This window comes from Cryptomeria japonica, chromosome 10 (genome assembly GCF_030272615.1).
Source record: "Cryptomeria japonica chromosome 10, Sugi_1.0, whole genome shotgun sequence".
NCBI classification, from domain to species: domain Eukaryota; kingdom Viridiplantae; phylum Streptophyta; class Pinopsida; order Cupressales; family Cupressaceae; genus Cryptomeria; species Cryptomeria japonica.
In genome coordinates, this window is record NC_081414.1 from 802835444 (window position 1) to 802851803 (window position 16360).

General features: G+C 33.0%; 1 protein-coding gene across 1 annotated transcript in view; it reads left to right on the forward strand.

The window, feature by feature from the left end:
- The window catches only part of LOC131859291 (replication protein A 70 kDa DNA-binding subunit A-like), an 82224-nt gene extending 69016 nt beyond the window's left edge, over positions 1-13208 (forward strand). The window contains exon 3 of the mRNA XM_059212882.1: positions 12114-13208. Within this exon, the coding sequence (XP_059068865.1) occupies positions 12114-13208 (1095 nt within the window). The remainder of the gene's footprint in view (positions 1-12113) is intronic.
- Positions 13209-16360: the final 3152 nt, after the last annotated feature.

The window sequence follows — 16360 nt, forward strand, 5'->3', positions numbered from 1 at the left end:
TTATGGGGCTAGCAGGTTACTATAGGAGGTTTGTGGAAGGATTCTCTAAGATAGCAAACCCCATCACCTCATTACAAAGGAAGGGTAAAAGGTTTGTGTGGACAACATAAAGTGATAAGGCATTCCAAATTTTGAAAGGGAAACTAACTTCAACACCCATTCTAAAGGTACCAGATCCGAATGGACACTTCATAGTCGTAACTGATGCTTCTATTGAAGGTTTAGGAGGAGTACTCGTCCAAGATGAAGGGGTAGTAGCTTACGAATCCAGAAAGCTAAAGACTCATGAAGTCAATTATGCACCCCATGACTTAGAGTTGGCAGTGATTGTGCATGCCCTACAAAAATGGAGACATTTCTTACTAGAAAAGCCCTTTGAGTTAAAGTCAGATAACCAAGGACTGAAGTACATCTTTACCCAACCCCACTTAAATGCCAAACAAAGAAGGTGGTTAGAGTTTCTAAGTGAATATGATTTTGAAATTGAATATATTAAGGGGAAGGAAAATAGGGTGGCAGATGCCTTAAGTAGGAGGAGATACTTGATGACTATAGCAACATTTAAAACTTCTTTCAAAAGGCAAGTAATGGATGAACAAGGACATGACCCATGGTATGAGCAAGTCAAATTGACTCTAGAATATGATCCAATCGATCCTAAGATTGAAGGGTATACATTAGACGAAGATGGGTTGCTCAGATACAATAACATAATCTATATTCCTAATTCAGGGAACTTAAGGGAAGTAGTCTTGTCGGAGGCTCACAATGCCCCTTATTCAGGGCACCTAGGAGTTAACAAACTTTACGCAGATCTAAAGAAGTTTTACTTTTGGCAAGGGATGAAGAATGACATTGTCAAGTATGTGGCTAAATGTTTGGAGTGTCAAAGAGTAAAGGCAGAACATAGACATCCAGCTGGATTGTTACAATTGCACGATGTACCTCAACACAAGTGGCAAGTTATTAGCATGGATTTTGTGCAAGGGTTACCCATGTCACCTTCTAGGCATGATGCAATAATGGTGGTAATTGACAAACTCACTAAGGTGGCACACTTTATACCAGGGAACCTAACGGATGATGTACCTACCTTGGCTAGGTGCTTTGTTAAGGAAATATTTAGGTTGCATGGAATACCAGAGAAAATCATATCAGATAGAGATGCTAGATTCACTTCAAAGTTTTGGACAACTCTTCAAGTAGCTCTGGGAACTCAACTAAATTTTAGCACTGCATACCATCCTGAAACTGACGGTCAGACAGAAAGGACAAATCAGATTATGGAAGACCTACTTCACATGTATTGCATGGACCAACAGAGGAAATGGGAAGAATACCTACCTCTAGTGGAATTTGCTTACAATAATACGTATCAAACATCTTTGGGAATGACACCTTTCGAAGCATTGTATGGTAGACCATGTCGAACACCTTTGAGTTGGGATAGTCTCGAAGATAGAGTAATTGTTGGACCAGATATGTTGAAGGAGATGGAAAGGAAAACTAAGGAAATTAGGCAAAGATTGAAGGAAGCCTCAGATAGGCAGAAAAGTTATGCAGACAAAAACAGGACGCCAAGGGAGTTTGAGGTGGGAGAGAAAGTCTTCCTAAGGGTTAGGCCACACAAGAGTTCCATAAGATTTGTCCTCGTTCTATTGGACCCTTTGAAATATTGGGAAGGATCAATCCAGTTGCATACCGGTTGACCTTACCTCCCCAATTGAGCTGAATCCATGATGTCTTCCATGTATCTCTTCTTAAAAAGTATGTACCTGATGAGAAACACATTTTGAATTGGGATGCTTTATAGGTCCAGGAAATGGGAGGAATAATGATAGAGCCATTCAAAATCTTGGAGAGGCGCCAGTGCCAGTTGTGCAACAGAGAGGTTGATCAATGCAAAGTGCAATGGGACCAGTATGATGAAAAGAATGCCACGTGGGAAGATACTAAGGAAATGCAGCAAATGTTTCCTTTTTTGTTTTAATCATGAACTATAGACTCTTTTGGATGCATTCAATAAGTGCATCAGGACGATGCACAAATTAAGGGGGGGAGGATGTCACAACCCTCCTTTATCACTTTTGGATTTAAAATACAACTCTATTATATTTTTGGATAAGCTATTTAAATGATTGAATGAATATTATAAAAGGATAAAATAATAATAACACATACACACACATGGAAAATATACATTATTTTTATTTATTTATTTTCGACATCCAATTATGGCACATGTTGTAGGAAGAACAAGAAGTTTCTAGAGGATTCTCCACCACCTTGCATGTAACTCCCCCACTAAGTTTAATCAATTGCATGAAGTCCAAAATTGGGAAAGAATCTCCCTTTTAATTAAATTTTTTAGATAGTGGAATGGAGGGAATTTTCTTATAAAATTGTAGGCAAGTTTCAAAGAAGAGAGTTGATTATGTTTTGAAGGAAATTTCCCAAGTTTTTTTTGTAGTCTCATTTTTGTTGCAGGATTTGTTTTAGTTGTTGGTTGAAGGATATCTCTCACACTGCAAGGAAAGATCAAAGGATAGCTAGAGGATTCAACATCAAGCTTCAGTAAACCAGGTTCTCTCCCTTTATCTTATGAGGAATTTGTATTTAGTAAAATATATAGTTTCTAGATTCTTTGGTTGCATATAGTATTATGAAGAAATCATTTCTCAATAGCTAGATAAGAAGAAAAATCTATTTTTGTTTCCTTTAAAGAAATACAGTGTTATGATCCCTTCTCTTTTAAATACAAATGCAAAATTCTCTTGTATATCTTATTTAATCTATTTAAAAGGTAGAGAATCAAATTTTTGCTTTTCTATTTTCTCTTAGATGATATTGAATATAAAAATAAATTAATCTCTCTGTGTGAAGGAATAAATCTCTCTATGAATGAATAAATTAATCTTTCTCTGTGAATAAATCTCTCTATGTGAAGGAATAAATCTCTCTATGAATGAATAAATTAATCTCTCTGTGTGAAGTAATAAATCTCTCTATGAATGAATAAATTAATCTCTCTGTGTGAAGTAATAAATCTCTCTATGAATGAATAAATTAATCTTTCTCTGTGAATAAATCTCTCTGTGTGAAGGAATAAATCTCTCTATGAATGAATAAATTAATCTTTCTCTGTGAATAAATCTCTCTGTATAAAGAAATAAATCTCTCTGTGAATGAATAAATAAATCCTTCTTTGGTTATTTTATTTCTCTATTATATTTTTGTCCCTGGGATTTAATTTGTTATTCTCTCTTACATTAATATTCTTTTATACACATACTTGTTATCTGCTCTTCTTTATGTAATTTAATAATCTGGAAATGCAATCCTCTTACATATAAAAATGCATATATAAGTATACATCAAATTTATTTCAAATATTAAAATCTATTAAATATTGCAAGGCGAACTGGCACGACATTCAAAAAATATTCGAACGGTTAGCGGATGGCATGCAGGGACAACAATTATTGTAACCGCCTGGGGGGGATGGGGGGGGGGGGGGGTAGTGGTACCCTCCACTACCTATGCGGTCATTGTCACAATAGTGGCCGCAGGGGGAATGGAGGGACCCGCGATGTCCCCTCAACCCTGCGGGCCTGCGCATGCAGGACCGCAGGGGTGATGGGTGTTAGGGTTTCAATCAGATCCGAAGCAAATATGAACTAACAATTATATGCAGATTTAAATACAAAAGATAAAGAAATAAAACAGGACATAGATAACACAGAGATTTAACGTGGTTCACCCAGAATGGGTTACGTCCACCATACACAGTCGTCCAATCTTTCTTATTATCCAGCAAAAAATAGTACATCAACCTTACAATGCCTTAAGCATCCCAGCCGCTTACAACATGCGTTTTTAGGGCAACAAACAAAGTCGGCCTTTTTAGGGTTTTATTACAATGTTGGTTTTCATCAACGAAAAATGGCAAAAAAAAAATTTCTCGGGGGCTGCCGCCCCCGAACCCCCGCTTTTCTCGGGGGCTACCACCCCCGAACCCCTACCGGACCTCGGCGAGGATACATGCTGAGTGTACAGTACTTTGTTGATCAGTCGCCACATTTCAACAATGGGACCCGTGGTCCCTACCCCACACCCCTATTAACTATTTCAATTTTTTTTTTGCCTATTTAGTTTATAGTTAGTTTTTATATATTTTGCAATTTGAAGTTTTAGTAATTACTTGGGTTAAAAATTTAAGTTAATTGCTATTAATTATTTTAGTTTAAATTTTAAGTTTTGTTAATAATGGCATTTAGGAAATGTTGATTCTTCCCTTAGTATAAATTTTAAGATATTGAATTTTGACTTAGGAAAAATTTTGGGATTATTGTGTAGCAAGTTCGTAATTAATTTATCCTTAGTAAATTTTATAATTGTAAATTATATTCTCTTAATTTGAGTTATTCAATCCATTTAAGATCCATTGGGGCACTTAGTTGGCCTTTAGCGATTAATTCACATTAATATGATTGTATCGAAGGTCTAAATTAATTACTATTTTTGAATTGCTTAATCATACACGCAAGTTACACTATTCTTATATCATGCAAATTACTTATAGATTAATTACTTTTATTAACGTTATCATCTCCATGCAAGTACACATGTAATTATTAATATGCAAGTTATATTTCAAGTTATGGTTTTTATTCTATGTAACTCCTCAAGTAGTTATTTCAATCAATTAAAATTATGCACGTTCAATTAGTAATTATTTTCAAGCATGATGTTTTCATAGCTTCTTAGTTAGAAAAATAAATGAAGGAAGATGGAAACCAAAACGTAGTAGCGTTCGGTATATACGGTGCCTCTGGGTCACGCTTACGGGTAATGCCATCATGTTGTACTACTGCACTTAACGCCTAATAAAGCTACATCAATGATGTCTATGGCATCATCCCTATAAATTGTCGGGGAGTAATAAGGGACACTTGGAGGTTAAAATCAAAGGGGCGGGTAATCCCCCTTGGATCAATAATTTAATAAGATAATTGTAAAACGATCTTTCATTCGCCTAGTTAAACTATAGTAAACCCCTATAGGGATGTTGAGTGAAATACTTTTACGAAGTTGATTAAATCTTGAAGATTTGTCGTCGATTGGCAATTGGTCAAGGGTGACGCTCATGATAGGAATTAGGATCTAGTTGTTTTAGGCCACAAGCAATAGGCCATCTTGAGCCTTTGCTTAAGCGCTACCATCGTGGGTAGCAACCGCAGAGAAACTGTCTGGGACATTGACCCTAGAAAGGGTTGCATACCCACTAATCAGTTTACATCAAACCATAGAGTAGAAAATAGAACTACATACTTTACGCCTTGATCCCGTGCCGAAGCGGGTATGTAGGCAGTCTTGGAACGGAGTTGTCCCTCGTACTCAGGCATTTGTGGGTGGGCTCTATGCTTGAAAAAGGAAAGATTGAGTAAGAATCCTATTTTGAAAGATAAGATAATTAAAATTGGAAAAAGTAATTCAATGCATACTCGGAAGGAATCCCGTATGGATTCACTTGACTTCCCGAGGCTTTAAGCCAAATTCCAAGGTAGAATTCAAGCTTGTATTATGTTATTCAATTACTCCTAAGGACGATGACCTCGGTGCACTTCTGTTAGAAGAGTGTAGTACTTAGCGAGTGGCTCAGGACCCGAATGGTCCCGATGAGTCTAAGTCTCTGGCCAGAGCACCTCCTATCCCGGTTGGATAGATGCCTACCCCGTATGGGTAGATGCCTATCCCATATTGGATAGATGAAATCTTATGTTCCGTACGGACAAATGCCTAACCCGTATGGTTAGATGCTCATCCCGGATGGATGAATGCCTAATCCAAATGGATGGATGCCCAGAGTATGCAATTGAATCAAACACAATGATTAAATTAAACACACAAAAAAAGAATGGTCAATTTTGTTGAGTTAATTATGGTGGGTTATTACATATATACAGACATGTACGAATATTTATATGCGTGTATATATATATATATATATATATATATATATATATATATACTTTTATCAAATGTGTGTTTTAATAACTCCATTTTGAAGTCTGTAGCATTTATTAAGTTGATAGGCTTTTAGTGGGAGAAACCCGCCTACAAAGTGCAAGACATTCCGCCAACCGCCGGAATGTCTTGCAACCAGTGTTTTCCTTCCTGTGGTGACGTGTCCACTGCCCGACGTTTTAGCCCACATGGTGACGTGTCCCTGCATTTTCCTCAGCTGTCCGCTTCCGGTCCTGTCCATGTATGTGCTCTGTTTTCGAAGTGACGTTGTCTTTAATGTTTTCATCCCCGAGGGTGTGCACGAATGTCGACGTTCTTTATGCGTACACATTTATGTATATAAGTGTTTTAATAAGTCCATTCTGAAGTCTGTAGCATTTATATATAGAAGTGTGGGTTGCAGTCTGAAAGTAGTCATGTCCACAAATAGTTAAACAACATAAACAAAGTAAGAACCCTGCAAGGATAAACAAATTTTTAGAGTACCAATATATATATATATATATATATAGATATATATATACATATACATATACATATACATATACATATATATATATATGAACCCTGCAAGGATAAACAAATTTTTAGAGTACCAATATATATATATATATACATGTATATATATATACATGTATATATATATACATGTATATATATATATATACATGTATATATATATACATGTATATATATATATATACATGTATATATATATATACATGTATATATATATATACATGTATATATATATACATGTATATATATACATATATATATATATATATATATACATGTATATATATATATATATACATATATATATACATATACATATACATATACATATACATATACATATACATATACATATAATTGTTTTTCTTAGAATGCTTTGTAGTGTTGATATATGTATATGTACATACACAAATGTACATATATATATGTGTGTGTGTGTGTGTGTGTGTGTGTGTGTGTGTGTGTGTGTGTGTGTGTAGGCATGTATACACGTATATAAATACACACATGTGCACATATATATATGCATGTATGAATATATACACATGTGTGTATGTATATATATAGGGTTTTATCAAATCTCTATTTTAATAACATTCTTCTAAAGTGTGTAGGATTTATTGATACAAGTCTGCGTTGTAGTCTGAAAGTAGTCACATCCACAAATAGTTAAATAATATAAACAAAGTATATATATAATTGTTTTTCTTAGAATGCATTGTAGTGTTGCTATATGTATATGTACATACACATATGTACACACACACACACACACACACACACACACACACACACACACACATATACATGTATTTATAGGCATGTATACATGTATATAAATACACACATGTACACATATATATATATGCATGTATGTATATATACACATGTGTGTATGTATATATATATATATATATATATATATATATATATATAGGGTTTTATCAAACCTCTATTTTAATAACTCCATTCTAAAGTGTGTAGGATTTATTGATACAAGTCTACATTGTAGTCTGAAAGTAGTCACGTCCACAAATAGTTAAATAACATAAACAAAGTATATATATAATTTTTTTTCTTAGAATGCATTGTATTGTTGCTATATGTATATGTACATAAATATGTACACATATATATGCATGTATGTATAGGCATGTATACATGTATATAAATACACACATGTACGCATATATATATGCATGTATGTATATATACACATGTGTGTATGTATATATATAGGGTTTTATCATATCTCTATTTTAATAACTCCATTCTAAAGTGTGTAGGATTTATTGATACAAGTCTGCATTGTAGTCTAAAAGTAGTCACGTCCACAAATAGTTAAATAACATAAACAAAGTAGCAAGCCTGCAAGGATAAAGAAATTTTTAGAGTGCCAACACATCTCTCTCTCTCTCTCTCTCTCTCTATATATATATATATATATATGTATGTATGTATGTATGTATGTATGTATGTATATACATGTACATATATATACACATGATGTATATATATATATATATATATATATATATATATATATATATATATATATATATATAATCTTACAAAATAAAAGCCTTCATGTGCACACAGCAGTAATCACATAAATACTGTTGTAAATTAACAACAATGCAATACAAACATTAGTAAACAGTTACCTTGCATAGTAAAATACTTACGACAACAACAAAATAGTTACCTTGCAGTGAGAAGCTTAGAAACCCCATCAAGAAAACACTCACAAGCAGAAGAAAACCTAACTCGGCAACTAAATCCAATGTTACAAGAAAATTTACAGAGTAAAATACTTACAACAACAACAAAACAAATTACATTTTATAGCTTCAAGCGCCCATGACAAAGTAAGAACCCTACAAGCACACCACGGAAAAACATAAGCACACTATAAAAAAATGCATTACAAATGCAACAAACTTTAAAATAAACATTTGTCTTGCAGAGTGAAAGTAGTCACATCCAAAAACAATTAAACAACATAAACAAAATAACAACCCTGCAAGTACTGCACGTGGAAAAAAAAAAACACTATAAAACAATGCATTACAAATTAAAAAAAACTTTAAAATAAACACTTACCTTGCAGAGTAAAACCATTCACGACTAGAAGCTCACAAACAAGCCCAACAAAACACTGACAGGCAGAATAAAACCTAACTCGACAACTACATCCAACGTTATATGAAAATTTGTAGACCAAAATATTTTCGAGAGCAACAAAAGAAATTACATTTTATGGTTCGAAGCGGCCATAAAGAACGTCGACATTCGTGCACACCATCAGGGATGAAAACATTAAAGCAAATTAAGAAATATCGTAGTCGAAATAGAACCTTAAACTATTGATACTGGTTAAAACTTAAATCAATGAATATCTCCAAATTGCAACACCCAACTAAAACCCTTTTAACCTACAACAAAATGCACACAAACCGAAAGTGTTTCGTAAAGCATTGCATAAAACCCAATTCAATATTAATCTATAAACTCAGAAAAATGCAACTCAATAAATTTCACTTTATCATGGTTAACCTTGGTTGATACTATTGATGAATACTATAGGTTATTGCTTGATATTTAAAGGATGTCATTAACTGCTTGTTATAAGATTCTAAATTTTCCCCTGTTTTGTAAACTTCTTTGTCATTTTATGTAGGAAACCCCTTAAGGTTTATATAATCTTAGTATGAAAATCCTTGTGATTTCTCTAATAATTCACTATCGTCTTTATTTTTGCTCCATGTTATCTAAGATCTAATTTTTTTCAAAAAATGACTTCCTTGACGACTATCATTGTTCACTTTCTATTGTCATGTAAACCTCATCACATATAAGTACCTACACGTTTATCAAGTCTAAGGATACATTATATGAAATTCCCATTATTAGGCCATGACTCCTTGCATTTGTTTTGATCCTACCATGATTATCCCTGTGATTTCTCCCTATTAAACTATCTTGATGAGCTTTGCTCAACATTCACATATATATCTTGAGGATTTATACATGAAAAGGACACTTCTCGGTATATTTTCCCAAGCTTGACAATGACAAGGATTGATAGCAGGATTTTGCATCTTGCACAGGAAAACATTAAACACAACATTGCTTCACAAAATGTTTGCTCAGATTCACACAAATCAGATAACTGAATTTGTGCACATGAAGGCCTTTAATCTCCAAGATAAATAACCACTAAAAAATGTTCCACTTTTACAACATTAATATTTTGCAATTGATGTGTATAATTCTCATTTTGTGACCAACTTATTATATAAGATAGATACGTTCTTTCCTTTACTAATTATAAATTCTCATTTTTGAAGTGGTGTTGTCCTTAATGTTTTCCTCCCTAGCCAAACACACAAGTGTATTTGATTTCGTTGTTGTATTCATTTCACAGACCCTTCAAACTGTAAAACTGAATACTTACCTTGCAGAGTGAAAGCATTCATGTCCATACTTAAATATATATATCCATGTATATATATAGATATAGATGTATATGTATACGTGTATGTATATCTATATAGACATGTATACGTGTATGTATATCTATGGATATATATACATATACTCTAAAATAAATCAAACTAAGCACTTGTCTTGCAGAGTGAAAGCATTGCCTACATGTAAATTCATTCTGAAATTTATATATCCAAAAAAAAAGTAATCACATCTCAAAGTTGGCTCATTAGTCATTTTACAAAGCTTAAAGTATTTAACTAATTATTACAAGTTTTTATAATCAGTCAATACTAAATTCGTTACGATTTACAAAAAAAAATATGACCTACTTAAAGATATGTTGTATTATTCTTCTATGTTCACTTTTTTTAGTAATGCATTTCCATTTTGTCATTCCAACAGAAAACAACCACACTAACACAATCAAATTTCAACAATGGATAGAAGATTGAAAGAAACAAATGACATCAACAATGTCATTAAAAGCATGTTTCAATAAAGCAACGAGTTAAAGAGCAACCTCAGAAAGATAATTCAACACTACCAACATAAATCACCAAACCAAACAACAGTGAACCTTTCTACATCTTGTAGTGTTGTAACAACCATACATAGTATTGAATTAGTGCCTTTATCAATACCAAGTACTGAACAATTAACTGATCCAATGGTTATTTTCACATTGGAAGACAGAGTATTTAAATGGACTGATAACCAGCTTGGATGGGTTGCTTGGGTTGATCCTATGTTTTTGTAATTATTGAATCTTTGAAAAGTTACATTCATTTTTTGATTAACATTTGAAACAAACAAATGCATCTTATATTTTGAATGATCTTTGATGAGATGAACTCATATTTTGTTAACATGTTCTCAAATACGTAAATCATAAAGTGATACTTTATGTTTTTTAAGCTTATCAGCATATGACCAATTATCGTTTTGAATACATGTTTCAATCACATTATGATCAATATGTTACCATTTGAGACAAAATTTAAACTCTAACAGCGCTACTCTATGCTTAGTTAATTTTACTGTGCTTGTGCATATATACCTTTGATCAGCTTAAATCATGTTGTGATTGTATTCTGATATAAGAACTAGAATTCATCATGCTTATAATTTACTTTTAATTGTCAAAAGGTATATATGCACAATGTCATCTTCAACAGCCACATCTGAACTGATAGACCACTGCACAATTGATAGTTTGGTAAGCTAAATTATCAAAGCTTTTCAAAATAGAAAGCTTTTATGCTCTTTTTTTTGACAATACATCTCTCTTTTCCATACCATCCTTTTCATTACCACATGCATCATTTTTTCATAGCATAGTGCAAAAGTAGATGAATACTCTGTAGATAACATAGCTTGATTACATACTTTACTAACACAAGCTTTATATTAACAAGTAAGCAAATATATGACCTGCTTAACGTTAAAATTAAATCCTCTATATTCATATTTTTTTTGTAGGCAAAATCCTTAGAGTATGCCCCTACCCCTTTTGCAATACAATCTATCAATGTTGGGGATGACCTTCCTTCAACATTGCTACAAGTTTTGTCATTTTAGAAAATGCAGAACAACACAGATGATACTAACAGACATAAATTAGTGTTATCTGATGGCACATACATGCAGTTGGCAATCTTGCCTTCTAAATATGCTACTCTAATAGATTCAGATATTCTAAAAATAGGCACAATAGTCCAATTATCGAGTTATACATGTTGATACATATGAACACAATGTAGGAAACAAACTATGGTTATTAAATACAATATGTTTCATCTCTTTTAAATTTTGTTTAAGTATAATTAACAGTAATTTAAAAAGAAGTCTTTTGTTTTCACATGACTATTGTAATACTTAGTTTGGAAGTGAAACAAAGTGATTGCCCGTTCTTTGGTAAACCAATATACATGTTCAAAGAACAAAAACCAGAAATAATGTTTGAGTATAGACCATCAACATCTAAACGATCTCTTCAGTTTCCCACTGAATTGCCATCCCCGCAAACAACAACTTCTGAAAATATAAGCCCTATCAAAACTTTGAATCCATACTAGAATAAATGGACAATCAATGGGAGAGTTACTCATAAACGCCCTATTAAGGCATATAGCACAGCCATAAAAAATGGCCATGTGTTTAGTTTTGACATTGTTGACTATGAGGGCTGTGAAATTAGAGTCACATGTTTTGATGAAATAGCTCAGTTACACTCTAACCGTGTGGACGTAGGTTCACATTATATTATTTCAAAGGGATCCATTAAGGAGGCAAATGTGAGGTACAACAAACTAAATAGTTATTTAGAAATCATCTTGTCTGATGCATCCATACTAAAACGTTGCAGCAACGAAGAACAATCAGATCAACAACGTCCTCTTTTCACACCCATTAGTGAATTGTTTCATCTAACAAATAACACATTGGTTGACATAATTGGCCTTATTTTATACGTTGGAGATATCATATCAATACACAGGAAAGATGGCAGTCAAACACAAAAACGTGTTGTGAAAATTAATGATCTATCTGGTTCAACAATTGACATCAACCTATGGGGTCCAATGGCAGAACAAAAAGGCCTAGAATTGAAAAATATGTTAACCAATTATAGTGTGGTTATCCTTGCTTTGCGTAATGCTCATGTTGGCTATTTCAATGGGAAGCTTATAAACATAACAGCTACAACCATATTACATATCAACCCAACTTTTCCAGAAGCAGAACCTCTAACATTAAGAGGAAAGGAGCCTTTGCTTGTTGTACCCTTTGTTGCAGAAACTATCCACATAGATGGGAAATATACTAGAATGACTATTTCTTCAATCCGTGAGAGGATGAGTATCAAACCAGAAACAATTCAAACTACTTTGCTAGTTGTTCTGCGTTTTGTAAACGTAACTGACCAAAATTTATGTTACACAACTTGTCCACTAATAGTCAATGGAAGGCCTTGCAAAAACAAATGTACACAACAAGTTGATGATTCTTGGTTCTGCCCTAGATGTGAAATGACTATGCAAGATTGTAATTATAGTTACCTCTTGCCAGTAAAGTTACAAGATGCCACAGGTATTCTATGGGCCACTACATTTGATGAGGGTGGCATTCACTTGCTACACAAAACTGCAAAAGAGCTTTGTGCACTATAAAATGATGTGACAACAACACAAACACCTTGCTCAGTGATCAAGAGACTATTGTCACATCACTATTCATTCACACTGCTAGTTTCCACTGACACATATAATTCAGAATCAAAGATGAAAGTCATGGTCAATAAAATCTCTCCTGTTGACTTCAAAGTTGAGTGTCATGCACTACTTGCAGAAATTGGCCGCCTGAGTACACAGGCTTAGAGTTATAACGCATCTTTCCTAATTATTAAACTTTTAGTTTACAATACAATTATTTAATTAGATAATTTACATATTTAATAGTTTTACATATACAAACAATTACCTTTTACAAACACATGGTTGCTTCTATAAATATCTATATGTGCATTTCTTACATCTATCTCTTATCTCTTTGAAAGTTTTTCCTCCTGACATAAGTTATTTTCACTCATACTCATTACTTTTAAATGTACCGAACTCTATCTTATTTGCAGAAAATTTATACATATATGCACATATATCTTCTTCTTCTTCTTTGTAATATCTATTTGTATAACTATACAACACCAGAATTATTCACAGTTATAGAATTCTGCAGATATACAAGTATACTTATATATGTACATATCTATATATAAGTATTCATAGTTATAGTATTTTTGATATATACATGTGTAGTTATATATGTGCATATGTTCATATACAGAACTTTGAATTTTTAAATGATATGTATATATACATGTGTATATGTATACATACATCTGTATGTATTAGAAATTACTATATCTGTGCATACCTATATTAGAATCATGCTTTTAAAAACAGCAAGCAACTAACAACAACAAAGAATTATACATATATACACTCATATATATATATACTATAATTATTCAAGGTCTTAGTTTTTTTGATATATACATGTGTAGTTATATATGTGAATATGTTTGTATACAACACTTTGAATATTTAATTCATATGTATATATACATGTGTATATGTATACATACATCTATATGTATCAAAAATTACTATATCTATGCATACCTATATTACAATGATGCTTTTGAAAAACCAAGTTACTAACAACAAGTGTACGCAGAAGAACACTACAAAGACAATTTATAACTTTACAAAACCCATACATTTCAAGTAAAGTCATTTACATATATATAAATATGTGTACATATAAGTTCAGTAAATGAGAGCAACAAAACAACAGAACAGATCACTACACATACAAATAAACATCACAAAACTACTTTACATACAGAACAAATCCTCTAAAATCGCATAACTATAGATGAAGCAATTTTGAATTCTCATACATTCTTAATACATACTTCAAAGTTAACTATCTTCAATTATGAAAACTCTGACATACCTCTACTCTCTTTGAAATATTAGATATCTATCCAGCCTTGCCCTCAACAAATTGATGCTATCAAATTGAAGAGAAGCCAGACCAATAGAACTTACTATGCAAAGAACAAAGACAATATCTCCAAGAAACGACAATTGAGACGTCATGCACTACACAAACCTGACAATAACTCAAGAAAGTTATTACAAATAGAAAACAATGATCTTGAGCAAATTAATGTCAATCAAACATATTCTACTGCTCCTGAACTTGTTCTGAAGACTCCTTCATTTCAAAATATATTGTCTAATTTCCGCAAAAGGATTGATATGTTGGAGGTCACAGAGCCATGTTTTGTTTGTAAAGAAATGTATGTGGGAGTGACTATTAAAAAAGTCAATCACGTACTTATGTGCATGAGATGTTATGGTGAAAAAGGCCTCCATCGTTTCTCATTATCAAACAATATGGACCCAAGTGAGCAACCTTATGTTTTAAAGTCTCTCTCTCAAGTAGAAGAAATGCTCATATCAAGAATTGCCCATGTTTTACAAGTAACGCACGCAAGGGGAGACCAATACAAATATTTTGGCCATACAATAAACTTCCCACAAGATATTTCTGAAATTGCAATAACATTACCTTGTCATATTAAGCAATTAGAAATTCTTATTGTCCATAGAACCAATTTACAAGGATTAACTTATGACTGTTACATGAATAGATTTCACGTCATGAATGCATTGGCTTACAAAATGAAACATGATCAATACTACAAGGATGTAGTCATTGATCTAGATGCAGTGCATCTATTGCCAGACCAAACCATTGACATTGCAGAGCTACTATATTTAGTGCATTCACTGCAAGAAGATGTTGTTCAAGATACTTCCACTCTGTCGAATATTAACAATGAAGAACAAATAGGGGAGAATACTTCCTCATTTATCCCACAACTACCATCATCAATACCAGAACTTGATGCCATAAAAAACATCCTCCATTTAGATAATAGCAACAACACCATTGTTCCTTGGCCACAAATCAGTACATCACCTATCAATGAGTACAATACAGAGGGCCTCCTTTCCATGGCATTCCTGGCACTTTTCCCTTCTAGAATGGCTTTACCACTACAACAAAGAACAAGGCATGTACATTTACATGAATATGCTTTGCACCTGATCAAATATTATGATCAAATATTTGGGCAACATGTTCGCTTTAGATATTATATCTATAATCTTATGATGAGACATCGATCCCAACAATCAGCTATTGTGTTCATTAAGACTAATCTAGAAGATAGTCTTCCACACAATCATCATGGCCTAAAAGAATACTTACAAAATACACCCTCAAGTGAATTACCAAATCATATCATGTGATATGCAGCCTCGTTGCATGGTACACGAGCATTTTGGAGCAAATCCCGGCGTGACCTTACATCAATGATAGAATAGTTAGGTGCACCTACACTGTTCTTTACCTTAAGCTCATCTGATACAAAATGGCCAAACTTGCATAAGTTATTGCCAAAAACAAAGTCAACTACTGTACCCAACAATAGAAGACAATTTATTGAAAATTTAGTCAATAATCCACACATTATAGCTTTATACTTGCACTTAAGATTTCAAATCTTTCATGATGAAGTCATTGTCAAAGAATTGAAAACCATTGACCATTGGTACATATATGAATGGCAACACCGAGGATCTGCACATATACATGGCTTTTTTTGGTTACCAGAAGCACCAAATGTTGATAACCTTGATTGGTCAGATCATGCAAGTATCCAATCAGTTAAACACTTCTTTGACCA